A 19,842-nucleotide genomic window follows, 5' to 3' on the forward strand; every position below is an offset into this window, starting at 1 on the left:
ACCTCTAACACTTAATACCAGTTACTCAGTATCTTAACCAACATGAAAATACAAAACAATCTTTTATTTTCAAATAGTCCCCTCAGTTCTCTTTTATGATTAAGGGAACATTTGAATCTTTTCTAAAGTTTTTCCTTTTGATCCAAATCACTTCCCCTCTACTTTTCTAATGGCTTTATAACCCTTCAACAGTAGGTGGTGCCACAAATGCACAAAAGTAAATTTCTGTAGACCAACAGAACTGTCACAGCTTTATTTTGTGACTCATTATATTACAACATAGAAATATGCATTTTAATACTTCATATAAAGTTATTGACATACAAAAATTTTTTTTCTTTTTTCCTTTTAATGAAAATGATTTAACTTAGAAATCTGTTGTGAAACTTTTGTCTAGTTTTGCAATTCTCAGATATTCCAGTGCAAAAATAGATCCCATTACAGACAGCGTAAAGTGCTTGGAATGAGGGCCAATGATGAACAAAGAGCACAAAAACAGCTTCATCTTAGGGTATAAGAAGGGATAATAGCATACCTATTTCTATTATGGAAACAGAAACATTCTAAGGGGGATGCAACAATTTTGAAAAGAATTAGAGCAATATTTCTACAGTATTACATTATTACTAGTAGATAATAACAAGGGTACAAATTAATGTCTGAATATCAAAGTGGTTCAGGATTACATGACACATGGCTCTTTGGAAAACATTTTACCTGATATATACAACCACAAGAAGAAAACACAGACAAATGGCTTTAGTCAATGATTACTATACAGTGAATGAATGATGTGCAACATTTAATAGTCACAAAGCATTTGCTTTCAGTACATATAATGAAATACAGTAGTGTGAGGTTTGGCTGTTTTTTAACAATGAATTGTGCTGGGCATTTATGTATAGAGGGCTTATTATTTTCTTCTGTATTTCTCATATTCACAGTTGTTAATAAGTTTTCTGAGGTGTCCAAAAGATGCAAAAGCAGAAATTTTTGAACACGTATTTTGAGAATTTCTGAAGCTCACACAGTTACATTCCACAGGGAATATACAGAAATTTTGCTTGATTGAGTATAGAGTTGGTAAAAATTTCTACCACAATTAGGTTTACACAGGAAAATGTAAAAGATTACTATTTTAAAAGGTAACACAGTATTAATGAAGATGTATAACTATAGATTGTTTCTAGCTTCAGAAGAGATCCTTTCAATCTGTATTAAAATGTTGTTTTCTTCAAAACAGTTCACAGTGCGTTTTGATTTTTTAAAATATGGCCTTGAAGTCAGAGAAACTGAAGTAAGGAGTTGCTCACAGATTTACTATAATGAAGAATTAGAATATGATTTTAGTAAAATGAGAAAACCAACATAACTTTGATTTTGAAAAATATTAAACGAGGAGAAATTATTCTATAAATTCTATATTTTTGAGGATACTGTAAAATGCAACGATGCCATATCACTAGTTATTGGAAATATGCCTTCATTACTTATATTTAAAATCAATATTGACTTTAACTTCTAAAACAATCATTTTTTTCTTTTTCAGCAGTAGGTTATATAATATTCTGTAAATTTAAAAAATATAGAAAGATTAATTTGAAATCTGAAGTCTTACACCTTTAGAGTTAATATTCAAATTTTGGAAAAAGTGGAAGAAGTTAGTAGTGATATTGAAAGATCACTTGAACTTCACCAAACAATAGTTCTCTCATATTTTTCTTTTCTCTCAAGACAGTTAACAGTAAGTATTAGTGAAATAGTATTTTTAAAAATGTTTACTGACTAGAAAAATAAGACTGGGTTAGAAAACTCTGAAAAATGCTCCATATGGAAGCATTTGTTGTTTTTATATTTTTCTTGACTAGTGATTGAAGAGAAGAAAAATTTGAGATTGTCAGATTTAATGGGGTATCCAATATCTGCAAAGCCAATTATTTGAAGGTACTAAATGCCATAAACACAAGTTGTGTTTTTCAGCAAGTTTTCAAGCTAGCTGTTTTCCCTGTTGAAGAATTCATTGTTTAGACTTGTGACCCTTATACTTTCTTGGCTTTTGCATTGTTGCAATTAAAAAAAAAAAAAGCTGCCCAGTATTGTTACAGTGGGCTCCTACAACCACAAGACAACCTATATTTGTAAACCAGTGAGCTGAATAACATGGCATAGGAAGTGTACTGAGACTTAATTCCTCTCTACCCTTATACATACATACATACTCTTTCAGCTACAGCATACACTCAAAAAAATACTTGATTGATGAATTAAGATTAAGAGTATCCTAAATGATCTGAAAGAAACTCAAATATAATGTCATGAGATCTTGACCATCACATTCCTTTCTAGGCACTAGTCATGACTGATATGCAAACTTACATAAGAAAATAAAAATAGTGGGGCAGTGGCCATACTCCTCTGTACCACAGGGTTCTACAAAGAGGCCATTCTAAGGATTCAGAAGTCACTGATAGAACTTAAAATTCCAAATAACATTAAAAAGTACAAAGATTTTTGTCAAAATACAACTCCATCTTTTCATTTTCTAGATTAATTTAAAAAGCCAGAAATAATACACTTGTGTCAGATAAACATCTTGAGATGCAGTGTACCATGTTAGTAAGGACAAATGGCCACAGGCTTCCCTAGGTTTGAACGCACAATCTCTTTAATCCCATGCCCTGGCTTCAGCAGCTTGCAGCCCCATTAGTTTGGCTGTTGATTCTTTGCCTCTTAACCAGGATCTAAGTATATTTAAGAGTCTCATAAGGATGACCCTATAGACCCATGGCTCGAAGCACAGGACAATATAACAATGGAACCAAGTTTCCTGTGCCTAGAGGCACCCACATTTTTGTTGCCTGTTACTGCCACCAGAACAGCTTATCAGAGGGAATCAAAGCAGGATGTGAGCCACACATGGCACCATTTTGTCAACTGATATTCAATGATGTTGATAGACTCTGAGCAGAGCAGCTTTCACAAAAGTGAGCATGACACACCATGGTGCTTCAAACTTTCTGAAAAACTTGGCACTAATAATTCTGGCACACTCATTGCCAGCAATGGATGTGTCACCGGGAAACCAGTCTCCTGGCATGGCATGGCTTAGTGAATGAGGATGTGCATGCCTTTTGATTTTGATCAATAATCACTGGCCATGATTACTTGATGAATTATTGTTGCAACCCCAGTGAGAATACACAGGAACAAAAAAAAAGTGAGTTCGAACCCATATGTCCATTGGGTTACATAATACAGTTTCACATAGGTATAGGTAAAAAACTAAATTCAAGTCTTTCACTTGAGAGCCATACAAGACATAGGCTACAAAGGCACTGCCCCTGTAATGGAATTTTGTTTTCATTGCATTGAACTGCATTGCATTGAATAGTATCAGTACAGTATCCAGTTTACTTCTTCCCACATCAACTTCTGGCTCTTTTCTCCGCAACACTTCACATGGTGCAACGGAAAGTCTAGTTCCTCTTTACTTTCAGCCACCCCGTATGAACAGGATTCTTCATACATAGCTTTCTTTCACTTTCTCATCCTGTAGAAAAGATGTGAGAACTGCAACATCCACTACTGTCTGGTTTTTGTGTAATGAGAGGTCCTTTAAGTGGTCATCATCACTTTGGTCCTTGGCAAAGTTCACAAATACCTGTTAAAAGATTAAGATGGACCTTTATAAATACCACTCAACTTGCTCATTCTTTATTCTAGTTCTGTTTTTCCAGATGTTGAAATTAGGTCAAGTAGGAGCATACAGAATTGCATAAATGGATTAACTAGAAAACTGTGTGTGAAGGAGGGAAGAATACTTGAAAAAAGCAATAACAACTTAAAAATAGACTTTTTTTTCCCCCTTGAAATGGAGTCTTGCTCTGTCCCCAGGTTGGAGTGCAGTGGCGAGACCTTGGCTCACTGCAACCTTCACCTCCTGGGTTCAAGCAATTCTCCTGCCTCAGCCTCACAAGTAGCTGGGACTACAAGTGCGCACCACCATGCCCAGCTAACTTTTGTATTTTTAGTAGAGACGGGGTTTCACCCTGTTGGCCAGGATGATCTTGATCTCCTGACCTCATGATCTGCCCGCACCTCAGCCTCCCAAAGTGCTGGGATTACAGGCATGAGCCAACCACGCCCGGCCAAAAATTGACTTTCTATATCGCCCCCCACCCCCACATCACCAACTGCTCAGTCATCCATTTACTTTGGCACATACAGTCTTGATTAAAGGGAAGAGGGAAGAAAATATTTACTGAGTAATTATTAAGTGTCAGGACCTTTTTGGTACTTTTTAATCTCATTTAAATAGGATTAGGCACCAAGTAAAATGCCTGGCCCATGGTAGGTGCTCACTAAATGGTAGTTTTTATGGTTATTATTACAGTAAATTCTCACAATAATCCTATAGAGTACATAGGCATCATCTCCCTTTTCAGGTTCAGAGAGGTTTAGTAAAAAGCATAGCTAGTAATAGTAGATCAGGAATTCAAGCACCAATTCAAGATACAAACTGCTCTTGGACCTGTGGGCAGGAGTGTGGGGGCAGGAATCCACACCCTGAGAAGTAAATCTGTTTTGACACTCAAAGCTTACTTGGTCAAGTGTTGTCTGAGAAACAGAGTAGTCTTCTATGTGGAGTCGCTTTTTGCTCTGGGAGAGGATGCTGAATATCCTGGCCAGAGAAGATAACGAAGATGGAAGCTGGTATTGTAGCATGTTCCGGTGTTTCTCTTTTAGAACACTTCCAGGAAAGGCAAGTCCAAAGAAATCCTGGACAGGTTTCAGGTCCGGGTTGGACCCTGCTATTCGTACAACTATTGTATAACCATCTCCAAACCTGAAAGCAGGAAAAAATACCCAAATGGAGGATCTCCAGAAAACTATTTAAAAGAATACTGAACCCTGGGAACCCAACTTGTGCCATGAAAAAGGGCGGCCCCTGGCAGGCCCAGAAATAAATTTCTGAGAGAAGGAACCAGTTATCATTTACTAAATACTTATTTTATGTGAAGCACCATGCCATGTGCTGTAAATACATGATCTCCTTTAATCCTCACCTGGACCCATGAAGTCTGACAGATGTTACAGAGAAACTGAGGCCCAGGGAGTTAGTCACTTGCCCATGGCTCAGAGCTCATAATTGGTAAGGCCAGGATGCAAACCCATTTGTGTTTGACTCCAAAGCTTGCGCTTTACATGTACTGGCACATGTAAATGTTTTTCATTTCATCTATAGCCCAAAGCTAGGAGGTAGATCTTCCAGGGAAACTGATTCTTACAGTAGTTAAGTAACTTGCCCAAGAGTCACAGCACCAGTAAATGGTAAAGACAGAATTTGTATGCAGTTCTGACTTCAAAGCCCTCATTCTTTCCACTATACCGTTCTGCTCAGTTTTATTTCCCTTTATTTTAGAGCCACCATTTATATACTCACAAAAGAATAAATAGCAAAAGCCTTCTCACTAGGCACTATCCCAAAGAAATTATCTTTGTTACCTATTTTTTAGATGCTGGACACTGCCAAGGCACCTGAACCTTCCATTGACCATGATTGCCATCCTAGTGCAAAGAGCTTCACATTCTTCCATACTGTGGTAAAACAGAAAGAGGTTTTAGTTTTAGAGAGATTCTCTATAACCATAAGAACATCACCATGACTTCCAGCATTCCAGCTTCCTAGGGAATTGTATTCTGTTACAAGTACATGTGGATATAGGGATGATGCTGTTCAGTGTAGTGGTGTTTACAATTGTGAACAAGTTGGAAATAATCCAAATGTCTACAAAAAGGGGAATAGTTAAATGAGAGTATATCCTAATGGAATACTATCCAGCCATAAGAAATGACACCTAAATGCAATGACTTGGAATAATGTTTACAATATATTAAGTGAAAAAGAGCAGTATTTATACTGGGCTTGCATTTTTTTTAAGAATACACATAAACACACACACACACACACATACACAGATTTGCATAGGAAAATTCTGCAAACATAAACAGCCCAGTGAAGATAGTAGTTGTCTCCAAGTCGTATAATTTCACGTAATAATTGCTTTACTCTTTGCTTTTCTGTATTTTCTAATTTTTACAAAATGATCACATATTCTACTTGGAAAGTTAGAACATCCCACAGTGAGGAAGCGAAGACTTTACTACGGACCTATGAGATGTAAGCACTACTGATCTCCCCTCCTTGACAACACTTAGGGCACAATTCCACAAGAACCGCCGGGCTTTGGGATCCATGCCTGTGGTGGGTTCATCCTGTAATTAGAATAAAATAAGTCTTATTTACTGGGGGAAAAAAAAAATCAAAGATAAATTTGTTTTTAAATGCAGAAGCATCTTTGAAACAGCTTAAATTTTAACTTACCATTCTAGTTATTTCTTGATGGACCAAAGAATTAGAGTAAGTTTCAAATTCATTTGTAAACAAGGTCATTATTATAAATGTCTTATTGATGCAGGAAACTCAAATATTCTGAGTACTTTTTTATATAATTAAATTTCTCCAAATAAATAGGGAAGGAAAAAGGCCATTTAGTTGTATTATCTTTTCATGACTGATAAGTATATACTAAAACAACTTTTTGTCTGAAACCTCCACTGAAGTCAGTATAAGATTGGGGTGAAATTCCTTTTTTTCTTTTTTCTTTTTTATTCCAGCTCACTCAGATTACCCTAGTATATTGCAATTGTTAGCCTTACAGAAACAAATTCCAGACCCATGTGGAATACATAAAAGCCTCAAAGGCTTCTTCCCGTAATAACATCAATGCTCTTATCTACAGAAGAAAAAGGGTCAAGGGCCACTGCCCAGTCTGATCTGTTTTTCATCTATCTGTGTGTAAGGAACTATGACCTAGTTACTACCTTGAGGATTTTAAAGCTGTGTCCACACTCTCCATTTTCAGGGAATGAACACAAAGATGATTAGAAAGAATGTTCCAGAGAAAGATCAAATCACATATCCAGCCTCAATCACACTAAGAAACAAAGTGCTTGGAGTGCCTCTATTTGGGAGCATCTGCAGGCATGGTACAGCCACCCCAGTGTGTGCCAAGGGAGAAGCTTCCCTCTGCTTCTCCAAGGTTGCTCTGCTGTCCCTGGGGGGAGACAAGCCAATCATACAACAGCCCTGGACATATAGGACTTTTGAAAAGTCATGTTTTCCACTCAGGCCAGAACAACAGTTTTCCATCCACAGTTACACTCACCAGAAACACCACAGGAGGCCCGCCGATCAAAGCCATGGCTGTAGAGAGCTTGCGCTTGTTGCCTCCACTATAGTTACCAGCATATTTTTCTCCACACTTCACGAGGCCCAGTTTCCGAATCGCCCACTCACCAACCTACAGTGGTAAAAAGCACCTTGCCTTTGGTCTGGCTTGGGAATTTTATCATGCTGTCCTACACATACATGTATGAAAGTTCTTCCACTGAGTAGGACTAGATTCTATAATCATAACCTGACAACTGGTGAGGAGCCAAAGCAGGGAGAAGGGACTCGTGTGGTGGGAGCAGCACTCCCTCTCTGCCCACCCAGCCCCACCCCACCAACATTACAGGTTTCCACCCTGAAAGCAGATACAAAGAACCAGCATTTCATGCTGCTGCATTCATGAGGAAAAACAGCCTGAAGTCAATGTGTGTGGAAAAGCCATAAGGTATATATTGTCAGGATGCCAAAGGAGACAGGCTGGCTTTCAGGTGCCCACAGTACCTTGCTGACTTCTTTCTCTGGGACTCCTCTCAAAAGGGCAAAGAACTCCACATGTTCTCTCCCAGTCAGCAGCTCTGTGATGGCATCAAACTGAGGGCAGTAGCCCATGTTCTGATGTACTTCATGGATGTTAGATAAGATACTGCAAAGGACAAGAAAACTACTTAGATTTTAAGCAGGTAGAGATACTCTGGTCAGACAATCTGGCCTAATGTTCCTATAAAGTATGCTTCTCCATTACAAAGATACCAATACATCTGCTGCTACTTGAAAGCACAGCCTTTCTGCCCCAGGATGCTAGCTCTTCCTGGCAGGCAGGGTTCCTGCCTCTGCCCTGCCCAGTCCTTGCACCTCCCTGGCTCTCTGAACACTTCAGTCTGCAGGTGCAGTCCCATTTCAGAATTTCTGCGGTCATGCCAACCACTGCACATTCTTTACAACAATCTCAGTCACACTACCCCAGGGCTTTAACGCTAAGGCCCCATCCTAGACTTCACTCATATGCACCATTCATATGCACCAAGTGAGAAGGCCCAGAAATTTTGGGTGTGAGCAACACAGAACCTAGAGACACAATTTATGTGGTGGTGGGGTGGCTTTTGGGTTCTATGAAGCCAGTCAAGTGAAGAATCAGATGTGAGAGAAGTTCAGTGTCCACATTCCAGACTGATGACTGCACCTCAGCCACAGCGCCATTGCCATGAACTTGGCCTTTTGGCAGCATTCATTCCTCTCTGTGTATCTAATTAGCACCCCCAGGGTCAGCCTTTTTCAGAATTAGGATTGAGGCACACATGGACACCGTGCCAGGCCCTCACAGCTATACCAACCAAATCAGTTCTTACAACCAGTCCCTGTGACAAACCTTACTATGGGCCGGTTATTACTGCCACTGCTATATGCATCAGGAGCTTGGTACTAGGAGCAAGCCTAGGAAAGCAGTTGTGCAGCGCTAGGCCTGCTGTTCCCAGAATGTCTGTTCTCTTAGGACTCCTTTACATTGCTACTGAAAAATGTAAGAGACACGAGAGGAGATCATGAATACATTAATGTCCTTGCTCTTTTCAATTTTATTGGCTATCCCCCTGTCCAGTATGTTCAAATTGTGAGTCATTGTGCATTAGCGGGTTGGGAAATAAATTTAGTGGGTCATGACCAGCACTTTTTTAATGACGCAGTATAAAGTAGAATAAGAAAAAGCAGAGTGCACTACAATTAGTAACAGTAGGTACTGTTTTATGAAACTTTAGGTTATACATGTGTCTACATGTCTGTGTGTACATACTAGGTTGAGATATAAAATGTATTTCCCACAAGGGTCATGGTCAGAAAACTTTGAAAGCCACTGCCTTGTACTATCTCTCCACATAATAAGTCCAGAGAAGCCGGGCGCAGTGGCTCACGCCTGTAATCCCAGAACTTTGGGAGGCTGAGGCAGGTGGATCACCTGAGGTCAGGAGCTCAAGACCAGTCTGGCCAACATGGTGAAACCCCATCTCTACTGAAAATACAAAAAAATTAGCTGGGCATTGTGGCAGGCACCTGTAATCTCAGCTACTCGGGAGGCTGAGGCAGGAGAATCGCTTGAACCTGGGAGGCGGAGGTTGCAGTGAGCCAAGATCACGCCATTGTACTCCATCCTGGGCAGTAAGAGCAAAACTCCGTCTCAAAAAAAAAAAAGCCCAGAGAAGCCCCACACATTTAAAGTACTTAGAGTAACATTATCTAAGAAGCCTATAAAATATAGCTGTATTCCCAAAGATCAGATTGCTTTGTGACCTGTGCAGTCTCAGAAAATGGCCTAATGATGGCTCTGTCCATTTGTATGCTCTTTAGAGAGGGCAATTTACTTTGTAGGAATTGTTCCTGAGGAAATAATAAAAGATGTATACAGGGACATATTTACATAGTGAAAAATGGAAACTAATGTATGTCCAACATTTATAAGGAATTTATTAAATAAATTATAGGTACATGTACATAGGGGAATTTTATGTAGCAATGTAAAATTCCACATCTTAGGAAATGTAACCCATTGGGAAATATTCATAATACACTCATTAACAATAAAAACTAATTTTAAACTCTACATACAGTATGATCTCAATTGTATGGCACATTTATATGTGTATATAAGACAGATGTGGGGTGATGGAAAAGTTCTAAAACTGGATTGTGGTGATGCTTGCAAAACTCTCAATTTACCAAAAATCACTGAATTATACTCTTAAAAAACAAGCAAATTATATTGTATGTAAATTATACCTGAATAAAGCTGTTAAAAGAAGAGAATGAGACTGAAAGGAAATGTAAATTGTGATTATCTCTAGATATTGAAATCATGGATGATTTTATGTGCTTCTTTACCCTTTACTATATTTCAACATTTTTATGAACTCTAAAAATACCACTGTAATCAAAAATAACAATCTATTTCTTTAAATAAATTAAAAACAAAGTCTTTGCAGCAACAGGCCACTTCTTTTCTCACCTATTTTTGTTAAGGAAAGCATCTCCTCTGGTAACAGTGGTATCTCCTGTTAACATCTTGAAAGTTGATGATTTTCCAGCCCCGTTAACTCCCAGGAGCCCAAAGCACTGAAAAGGAAAGATTAAGTTGTATAAGCAAACTCTAAAAACATGAATATAAATGCCCCTAACATGTAACACCTCAAACCTTCATTCTTAAATATCAGAGAAGAATCAAATATTTTCTTGGTTTTAACACATCGTATAGATATTTAAATAGGTATTTCATAATGGGACCATTTTAAGTGTGGCTGTATTTATAAATATTATTTGAGTTGTCAGGTTGAGGCCAACGTTAATGTGTGAAAAACAGTAATGAAAGCCAGCTAGCCAATTGCACCACCTACTCTGGCAAAAGGGCATAAAAGAACACAAACGGAAACCAGAAAGGAGAAAATCTATTTTTAATAATCTATTTGAATGTCATCACCATCCCAAATGGATCACAAAAGCATGTTTTAGATGTGCATGCTTTTTCTGTTTTTGTTGTTGAGACGAGTCTCACTCTGTCACCAGGCTGGAGTGCAGCAGCGCAATCTCGGCTCACTGCAACCTCCCCCTCCTAGATTCAAGCGATTCTCCTGCCTCAGCCTCCCGAGTAGCTGGGACTACAGGAACACACTACTATGCCCAGCTAATTTTTGTATTTATAGTAGAGATGGGGTTTCACCATGTTGGCCAGGATGGTCTCAATCTCCTGACCTCGTGATCTGCCCAGCTCGGCCTCCCAAAGTGCTGGGATTACTGGTGTGAATCACTGCACCCGGCCCCATGCTTTTTCTTAAATTGCATTGGATTCTCTAAAATCATTCTCTTGACATACAGGGTCCCTTTCTTCTCGATGACTAATTGCTCCATCCTGGCATAAATACAGATGCCCTTAAAATCCACTTTTACCCCTTAACGAGCATCGTTGCTTGACTGGGTAGAAATAGTCTGAATTAATAGGGACAAACACAATATAGACAAAAGTGTCTTTACCTCACCAGGAGGAATGCCCACGCAAATCCTGTCAACAGCAGGCTTCCGCTTCCTTCTATATATCTGCAACAAACAAAATGTAAACATTCATGAGCCTCAGTGACTCACAGCTCTCCCAAGCAACTGTGGAAGGCAGGACTATAAACCACATACACTGCAACATAAGACTTGTCAATAAGCCTAAGCCATAGGCATATTTGATGTGTTAAGAGCCTTGGTCTGCATTTGTGGCGACTGGCTTCTGAATGATTCTGAAGCTCAAAATAAAAGTGAACTTACTTTTTAACCTGTCTTTTTAGAACCATATCATTCATTATTATCTACATAATTTTTCATTTATTCAACATATATATGTATTGCAGGTATTTTAAAAATTAAATTCCACAGAGTAGAAATTTGTAATAAAAATATTGCAAATACTGTACAGATTACAAAAAAGTAAAATTTGGAGATGCTGGCATCTAGAGGGCTGATACAGACCCTCTTAAGCACTGGCAGTATATCAGCTTTTTGGACTATGAAACCCAAAATCAACCATTTATTCTCCCTACCTCAGTTTTGACTAGATATACAATATTAGTATGTTTTAATAACTAACACATAAATGTAAGCATATAAAACCAATATATTCGAGAATGGGAATTCATATTACAAAAGAATTCTCAGTAAGAATTCTTTAAGCAGTCTCCATGGTGTTTTTAAAATAAAATTGACAGAACCTTGGTATAGATGTACATTTTGGGAACACATGCCCTTTTATTAAGCAAGTCAGCAAACTGCTGGGTTATAGCACATAAAGCTGAAAAAAACTGAAGATGAGCTATTGTAACCTGTACTCTCTCACCTTCGTCAACTCCTTGATTTCTAAGATGTCATTCTGGCCTCCACCATCAAGAATTCTCTGTCTTTCCCGCCTCACATCTTCATCTTCATCATTCAGAGGAGGGAGCTTTGCATTTACAGGTCTTGGGGGAAAAAATAAGAAAAATGAACCTTTTAAACTATTTTTCAGGACAAAGATTCAGTCTCTAACGGAGTATTATAAAACCTACTCGCCACAGTTTCCAGGATGGGCAGGGAGGCGGCTGCGGGATGCCCACATCAGGAAAATCAGTTTTATCACATATTTTGAGTTCAGTTCAATCCAATCCCCATTGGTGAGTGTTTCCCTGTGCGCCTCCTCTGTGACCCTCAACCAGGTGCTCTACGGGTTCTAAGAAAAAGCTCACCTGGGCCTGATGAAGAATCTGTACTGGATCAGAACAGTAATGAGGAAGAACACCACCCCTTCCACGGCCATGGCAAAGAGGTTTCGTCCCACCAAGTCCCAAGATAATGGTGACACAAAGCGATTCTCCCCTAGTAGACACAATGCAGAGATCCGGTCAGAATGGAGGGATCAAAACCCATGGCCCTTCCTCAAATTTGGGCCTATGTTCCTTAAAATTCACCGATCTTCCAATAAACACCAATGGCTATCACCCATGACAAGGAGAAAAGACTAACAAGGGAGTGATCACTTTCCAAGTCTGATTTGGAAAAACTTTTTGTAACCCAGTGTCTATCAGAATTTCAGAGCCAATGTGTATTCGATTTGTAACTTCACTGAAGATATCTAGTATTTCTTTTTTTAATGAGACATGCCAAAAATCCTTTTAAAAAGGCAAACAACCCAAGTAATTTTTACAGTCAGTATTTTTAATAAATTCTAAGTTTTAGTAATAAGAAATATCAGATAGCACTTTAAGCAGATGCCCCTTTCAGTAGCACATATCCTAGTGAATCAATTAAATCACTAGATTCAATTAAATCTAGTTCCATGTAACCATTCCTTAAATTCCTTACATATCTCCCTTGTACCCCAAGTTGGAAAAAAGCCCCTCTTCTATGTCCAGTAAATAACATGGCCCATTTGACTATATTATCCAATGGATGAATAATAATCATATGGCTACAGGAGAAATACTTTTAACCATTCTAAAGGTAGAAAAAGATGTAATACATTATCATTTTATAGACTGTGTAAAAGATAATATATGACCTCATCTGCAGGCACATGACTTGCCTAATAGAGCCAAAGTTTGCATCTTTCCTTCTGATTCCCTGACCATCTAATTCTCAAAGTTGTGGTTTGACTTTTCCAGTGCTTCTAACCAACCCAGACAGTGGCATGAGCCAGTGGATCAAAGCAAATGCCACTATTTTCCTTACCTTCAAAACTGCCCTTTCACTTTTCTCAATGCTATCAGAGACACAGACAAAGGGTTGTGTCACAAAACCCATGCCACAACCAGCTGTGTTGGCATGAGCCCTGTCACTGGGCATGGGGGTGGGGGAACATCCTGTGCTTAGTCACCTGCTTCTTTCCAAAACAAAGTTCAGGGTACCAAGGCCTATGCAGAGTGCCATCTCCATTAAAGCATCCTACAGCCACTGCTTCACTCACCAAACCTTTCCAGGGCATCAGCCATTGCCTGGTTTTTCACCATGTCAATGAGCCCTCGTCCCAGGCAAAAATGTGGGAAGATCAAGAACACGGACTTCAGGATATCATTGATATTATTCAGCTTCTAAAAAAAAAAAAATGGGAGGGAAGGGAGGGTGAGGGAGAAGAAACGGATGTCATTCATGGTTTATCCTAAAAATGTATCAAATTCTGAAATACGGGAGTGAAGAAAAAATTTGATTCTCTAGGGACAAACCCGACCTTTTAATTCAGATACCAATTAAATAGCAGCAGGCATAGCTGATGATATGTAGCAATAAAATTCTATTCTTTAGAAAATCTGGAGAAATGCTCTGAGTATGGAGAAATAATGAATAAAGCTTAGAAACAGGCTAGATTTAATTAGAAGCAAATCCATTAAAAATCCCTTAGCATTTTAAAAGCAAATTGCTCATGTCTGGGTCAATATTTGACTTTCAGGATTTTGTCAGAATTTTAGAAATTCTTTTCAAATATGATCCCACAAGGCAACAGTGGCCAAATATCTACCAACTGAGTAAGGGGCTATACGCTGGGTGCACTGTGCTAGGTCATGGGAGAGGCAAAAGTTAGTAAGAAACAGATTCCACTCCGAGTAGGAAAAGTATGTAAACAGGAAATTACCACGTAAGTGGATGTGCGTTGTACTGGAGGCATGGACTGAGGACTCTGAGAGCACAGAGAAAAGAGAGAACACCTCCCAGCAGGTAAGGAAAGCTTCACATTTTAGCTAAATCTTGAAGGGCAAGGGATATACTACCAGACCCTGTGACAGAAGAAGGGCATTTCAAGCCAGGCCTACAGGAGCATGGTGGTTGGAGACAACTCATCTGAAGCTTACAGCTGGGAAAGGGTGTGGTGGGTATGGACAGGAAGAGTTGTGCAACTGTAAAAGGCCTTGTGTGCTGTGTTTGGACAAAGGCAATGACAACCGGAATGGAGAGGAAGCCTTATTTTAGAGGTCCATACCTGGAAGAACTGACAACATAACCAGTTGAATGTGGGAAATATGCAACAGCAAAGCAAGCATCTAGGATAACTCTAAGAGCCAGCTTGGGCGACCGAGTGGATGGTAGTGCCACTGAGTATGACAGGGATGGCAAGAAAAGCATTAAGTTCCAAGGGGAAAGAAAACTAGGACATGTCCAGGTTGGGTATCTATATACTATCTAAATGGAACAATCCACTATGCAAGTGAGAATTTGAGATTAGAGTTCAAGGTTATGATCAAGGCTAAAGGCACAGATCTTAGAGATGACAATAAAAACACCAAGAGAGGCGATGGTAAAAGCCTTGGGATTGAATGGCGTCGCCCAGCTCTCGTGTGTAAAGTGGATGGCAGAGGAGCTTACTCTTGGTAAGAGCAACATTGAAAAAAGAAAGAAGTAAAAAAAAAAAACTGTCAAAAGAAACTGAAAGGCTTGACCAGCAAAATGTAAGGCACAGCAAGAAGAAAGGTGCTTTGCCTTCTCAGGGAAGACAGGCTCTGAAGACAGGACAAGACAGTCAGTAGCATCAATACCACTGACAAGTGGAATAAGATCACAATTAAACACTGTCCTCTGGCTCCCAGAGATGCTCATCCCAGCAGGAGTGTTCTCTCTACATGACTCACATTGTCGGTGAAGAGCTCCAGCACAAAGGTGGCCACACTGCCATTGATGCCAATGAAGAGGTTCACGCTGGTGAGCACCACATAGGCCGTGCTGGGGATCTTGAACACAAAGGAGGCTGGGTACATGAGAGGTGTGATTGACCACCTGTTGAGACACAAAAAGATAAGTGTCTAGTGAGAGTCCCCTGCCCTTCTTCTGACATTGGGCACCAAATGCCTTATCCACTGTGCAGCTCCCTCACTCAGAGGTGACTTACCCATACAGCAAAAGTAGAAGGGCTAGCACAGGCAGATTGGTGGAGGACACATAGGACTTCTGCTGGAAGCAGATGAAGATGATAATGACCAGTGTGGCAGGGACAACGTAATTGCACTAAAAGTGAAAACAAAGACATACAGTTTACCTCTAAATCAAATATACAATGCATCACACAAGTCTTCACCATTATCAGACAAGAAAGGGCAGATAAACATATTGGAGAGTAACTCTGAATTAATGAAGCCACATAAACTATTAATCAAAATACCGGACAATACATTTTGACAAGCATTTTCCCCTTGGCTGATTTTATAAACTACATGCCCTTTCTGTCTTTCCAACAGCCAAGCCAAGGTGTCACGCTCAGTAAACTTGCTGAACGATGGATTCCCAGTCAGAGTAATTTCAATTTCACAGGCAGCAAATAAGCTTCCATTCTTCTTCCCGAAGATGATTGTGTCTGTTTCATCATTAATGCTATATTATAGTCTGCCCAAGTTCAATCTCACATGTAATCTATTTTTATGAGGTAACTGCTCATAACATGAATGTCAGAATTGTTTCATCGCACTGAGAATAATTTTAAAGTCTGTCCTGACAGTGTATCAAGCAGTAAAATGCAGAAATAAAGACTTGACGATAGGACAATTATGAGAATTCACAGCTGGCAGAGCAAAGCACAGGCAGGGAAGTGATAGTGGGGCTTGTCAGCTGCTAGAAGAACTGCAGCTTCACACTACAGGGCTCTGCCTCAGTCCAATCCTACTTGGCGTGTTTATCAACAACTTAGATGAAGACATGCTTCTAGCAAATTTCAGGAGCTCTAAAGCAGGGAGGGACAGATAATACTCAGGAAGATAAGAGATGGGTTTAGGGACTTGAACTTTCATCTCTGAATTACCTATGCCTGGCATAAGTCAGACACATAGCACTCAGTCTGTGTTTACTGAATGGAGTAATTACCGAATCAAGATAAAACAAAAATAAAACACATGTAATTTAATATGGATAAATATGAAGTTTAGTTTCAAAAAAATCAAATGAATTTGTATAGAATGAAGGAGACCCAAATTTCACAATCATTTGTGTGAAATGGAGGTTTTGGTTTACCACTAAGTTGCCAGTAAGACAGTGCTCCTTCCAAAATGCAAAATCTTTGTGCTGCAATAATAGAAGTGTGGGCTAAAGATTAACTCCCTCTGGACTCATAGCCATTCAGACCACAGCCTGAACACAAGGTTAATTCTTGGCTTTGCTTTTGAAAAGGGATATTCACAATATAGAGCATGGCCATACAAGGACAATCAGATCAGAAGAGCGACAAAGTCTAAGGAGCTTGGTATAAACAGCAAAGACCTCATCATCATCTCCACCATCATTGCTCACATTTGTACAGTGCTGCGGAGGTTACAAAGTGTATTCTCATATATCATCTTATCTGGGGAATACTCAGGTTAAATGAGAGTGTGAGAGTTGTTTTTAAACATCCAGGGACTTGTTCAGTGGGAGAAGAATTAGATTTGCTCTGTGTAGCTTATAATTAATGGAAGTTACAGGGAGATATATTTCAGTGAGATATATTTCAACTGTACTTGACAATAATTAGAACTTCAGAATTCCTTCAAATCCCCCATATTGGTCCAAATAGAAGCAATATATTGTAGCCGGCACAAAAACATATTTGCAATGGATGGATAAGCTGCTGATAAAATGTACAGAGTTTTCAAATAACAGATGGCTTTCCTAGTAAGGCAAAGAACATTCTGACTCTGGAGGTTAAAACCCATCAGAGAAGTTAGAGGCATTGACTTGGAGTTTTGACTTGCATCTCTCTGATTCTTGAGAAAGTTCTCACATAGGAACTTAAGTGGTAGTGGTATTAATTTTCATCACTGTGTACAGAATTTTCCCTCTGGTGTGACATGAACTCTGGTACCCAATGCTGTGTTTGGTGTCATGAAAGTGATCACCTGCCTCTGGCTATTCCTTTTTCATACATCTTTAGAGTAGGTGGAACATTTCCTGATGATAGCCAGGGCTCTTTCTTATCCATATCAATCCATGGCCCTGACAGACATTAGAAAGATACAGCAGGCCTGTGTCCTTACCATATCCCAGACAAAATTAGAGAGCCAGTAGATGACAGGCTTCACTCCACTGATGAACTGCAGGTGTTTTGCTTTGCTGACCCGCTCCTGGATCAGGAATACGACAAAGCTGGCTGGGATGAAGGACATCGCAAAGATGACGCAGATGGACACAAGGACATCCACTGATGTGGTCATCCTGGAAAGAAAAAGGGTATGAAAATCTGAGGGGTCTTTGATGCAGTTGGGGCTCAATCAGTGAGGACACGGACACACACACACACACACACACAGATATCTGAGGCACAGCCCACACACACACACACACACACACACACACACACACACAGATATCTGAGGCACAGCCCAAGGAAAAACATCTGTTCGCCAGACACATTTTATTCAGGGTTAAGATGATTATTTTTAAGTCTAAAAATATGACAATGTAAATGCCAAACTGATATTACTGAGGTCAAAAGAGTCCACTGCCACAATAAAACTAATGAAGGAAGTCAGAGTGGTTAATGGTATTCACTTTGGTCCACTGTTCGTGACATTGTAAGAGCAGTAAGTTGTAAATTTTCACACACAGAGGACTAGTGGGGCTTGAAAACTAAATGAGAGCAGAAATATTACTCTGTAACTACTCAAATAAATTAATATTTCCGGCTGTTAATCAACTTGAAAATAACAGTATGTAGCCTATTGATCTAACACATACAAAAATTCTGTCAGATTCTTATAAGAATGGTCTTATAAGCCCATTACACGGGGTCTTGGTATAAAGATCCTAATGTCCTATATTAGTATCCTGTAGGAGTAAAGCAGAAACAGGAACTGCCATACTCCATGTACAGGAAAGGTATCTAATGTGTGTGAAATATCAACTCTGTGCTGAGTGCTGGGCAATTTACATGAACTGCCTCATTTAATATCATACATCTATAAAGTTTAGAGACCAGATTCAAACCCAGATCTGTATGACTCCAAAGGCTGCATACTTTAAACTAGCTCATCCTGGCTTTAAACTACACACACACACACACACACACACACACACACACACACACACACACACACACACACACACACACACACACACACACACACACACACACACACACACACACACACACACACACACACACACACACACACACACACACACACACACACACACACACACACACACACACACACACACACACACACAGCTTAATTTAGGAATTAAAGATACAAGCTAATAAAAACATATTCCACCAAGTTTAAAACAGTGGTTTTTAAACAAATCAAACTGATTAAACACTTATAATTAAATTATAATTTAATTAACAATTTTTGAACTCACTTTATATGAATTCACTAAATGTTATGATTTTTACATATCAGTGTCATTTTCTCTTCTGCAGTTCAAGAAGCCCAACCAGCCAATTCGTAAACTTATCACTTCTGCCCAGAGCCTGGATCAACCCAGATTTATCATAATGTAACAGTCTCTGCAGCTGTTCCCCTACAATGAGCTTCATATTTTTCTCCCTTCCTCCACGACCCTCTCCTTGCCCCACTCCATCCATTCAAACACAGCTACACTTACAGAGCCACCTCTGAGAGCTGCTGCTTGGTGAGATTCAGGGGATGATTGAAAGCAGTAATTCCATAATGGCTAGGGTTCTCTCCCTTTTGCAGGTTGGCCCGGAGAATGGCATTGTTGATGACATTCAGGAAAGAGCTGATTGCATGCCAGCCCTTGTTATTGAACCACACCTGAAAGAAAACATACCAGGTACAAGATAATGCCCCCAAACCCTGCTCCTGCAGGCAGGTGCACACACACCAACCATGCCCATAAACCTCAGAAAGAAATTCTAGTCACATACCAAGGCAAAACACTATGATCAGAGAATATGGGGAAGTAATTGTAGTGTACAGGACATAGTGATCACTGACTATGTGGGCAGGCGCTGCGGTGAGGACCTTATATCTTTAACTCATTGAATTCTCACAACAGTTTGGAGATAGCCATGATTATTGTCTCCATTTCACAGATGAGGGAACTGAGGCTTAGACAGGTTAAGTAACTTAGTCAAGGTTACCTGGTATGTCTGGTGGCAAAGCAAATTCTCTGACTCACTACACTATACCGTACTGCCT

At 39.5% G+C, this 19,842-nt stretch overlaps 1 protein-coding gene across 2 annotated transcripts in view; it reads right to left on the reverse strand.

Moving 5' to 3' along the window:
- Positions 1 to 222: 222 nt before the first annotated feature.
- Positions 223 to 19,842, reverse strand: part of ABCA1 (ATP binding cassette subfamily A member 1) — a 147,297-nt gene continuing 127,677 nt past the window's right edge. For both annotated transcript variants that reach the window (XM_063649774.1, XM_054500659.2), the window contains exons 36-50: positions 19,286 to 19,455; positions 17,713 to 17,890; positions 15,603 to 15,718; positions 15,346 to 15,490; positions 13,692 to 13,815; positions 12,475 to 12,604; positions 12,090 to 12,210; positions 11,246 to 11,308; positions 10,227 to 10,333; positions 7,736 to 7,877; positions 7,230 to 7,364; positions 6,173 to 6,276; positions 5,506 to 5,598; positions 4,603 to 4,846; positions 223 to 3,661 (exon numbers count right to left, since the gene is read on the reverse strand). In XM_063649774.1, the coding sequence (XP_063505844.1) occupies positions 3,521 to 3,661; positions 4,603 to 4,846; positions 5,506 to 5,598; positions 6,173 to 6,276; positions 7,230 to 7,364; positions 7,736 to 7,877; positions 10,227 to 10,333; positions 11,246 to 11,308; positions 12,090 to 12,210; positions 12,475 to 12,604; positions 13,692 to 13,815; positions 15,346 to 15,490; positions 15,603 to 15,718; positions 17,713 to 17,890; positions 19,286 to 19,455 (2,013 nt within the window). In that variant the 3' untranslated portion in view covers positions 223 to 3,520. The remainder of the gene's footprint in view (positions 3,662 to 4,602; positions 4,847 to 5,505; positions 5,599 to 6,172; positions 6,277 to 7,229; positions 7,365 to 7,735; positions 7,878 to 10,226; positions 10,334 to 11,245; positions 11,309 to 12,089; positions 12,211 to 12,474; positions 12,605 to 13,691; positions 13,816 to 15,345; positions 15,491 to 15,602; positions 15,719 to 17,712; positions 17,891 to 19,285; positions 19,456 to 19,842) is intronic.

Source organism: Pongo pygmaeus, chromosome 13, assembly GCF_028885625.2.
Source record: "Pongo pygmaeus isolate AG05252 chromosome 13, NHGRI_mPonPyg2-v2.0_pri, whole genome shotgun sequence".
NCBI lineage: Eukaryota > Metazoa > Chordata > Mammalia > Primates > Hominidae > Pongo > Pongo pygmaeus.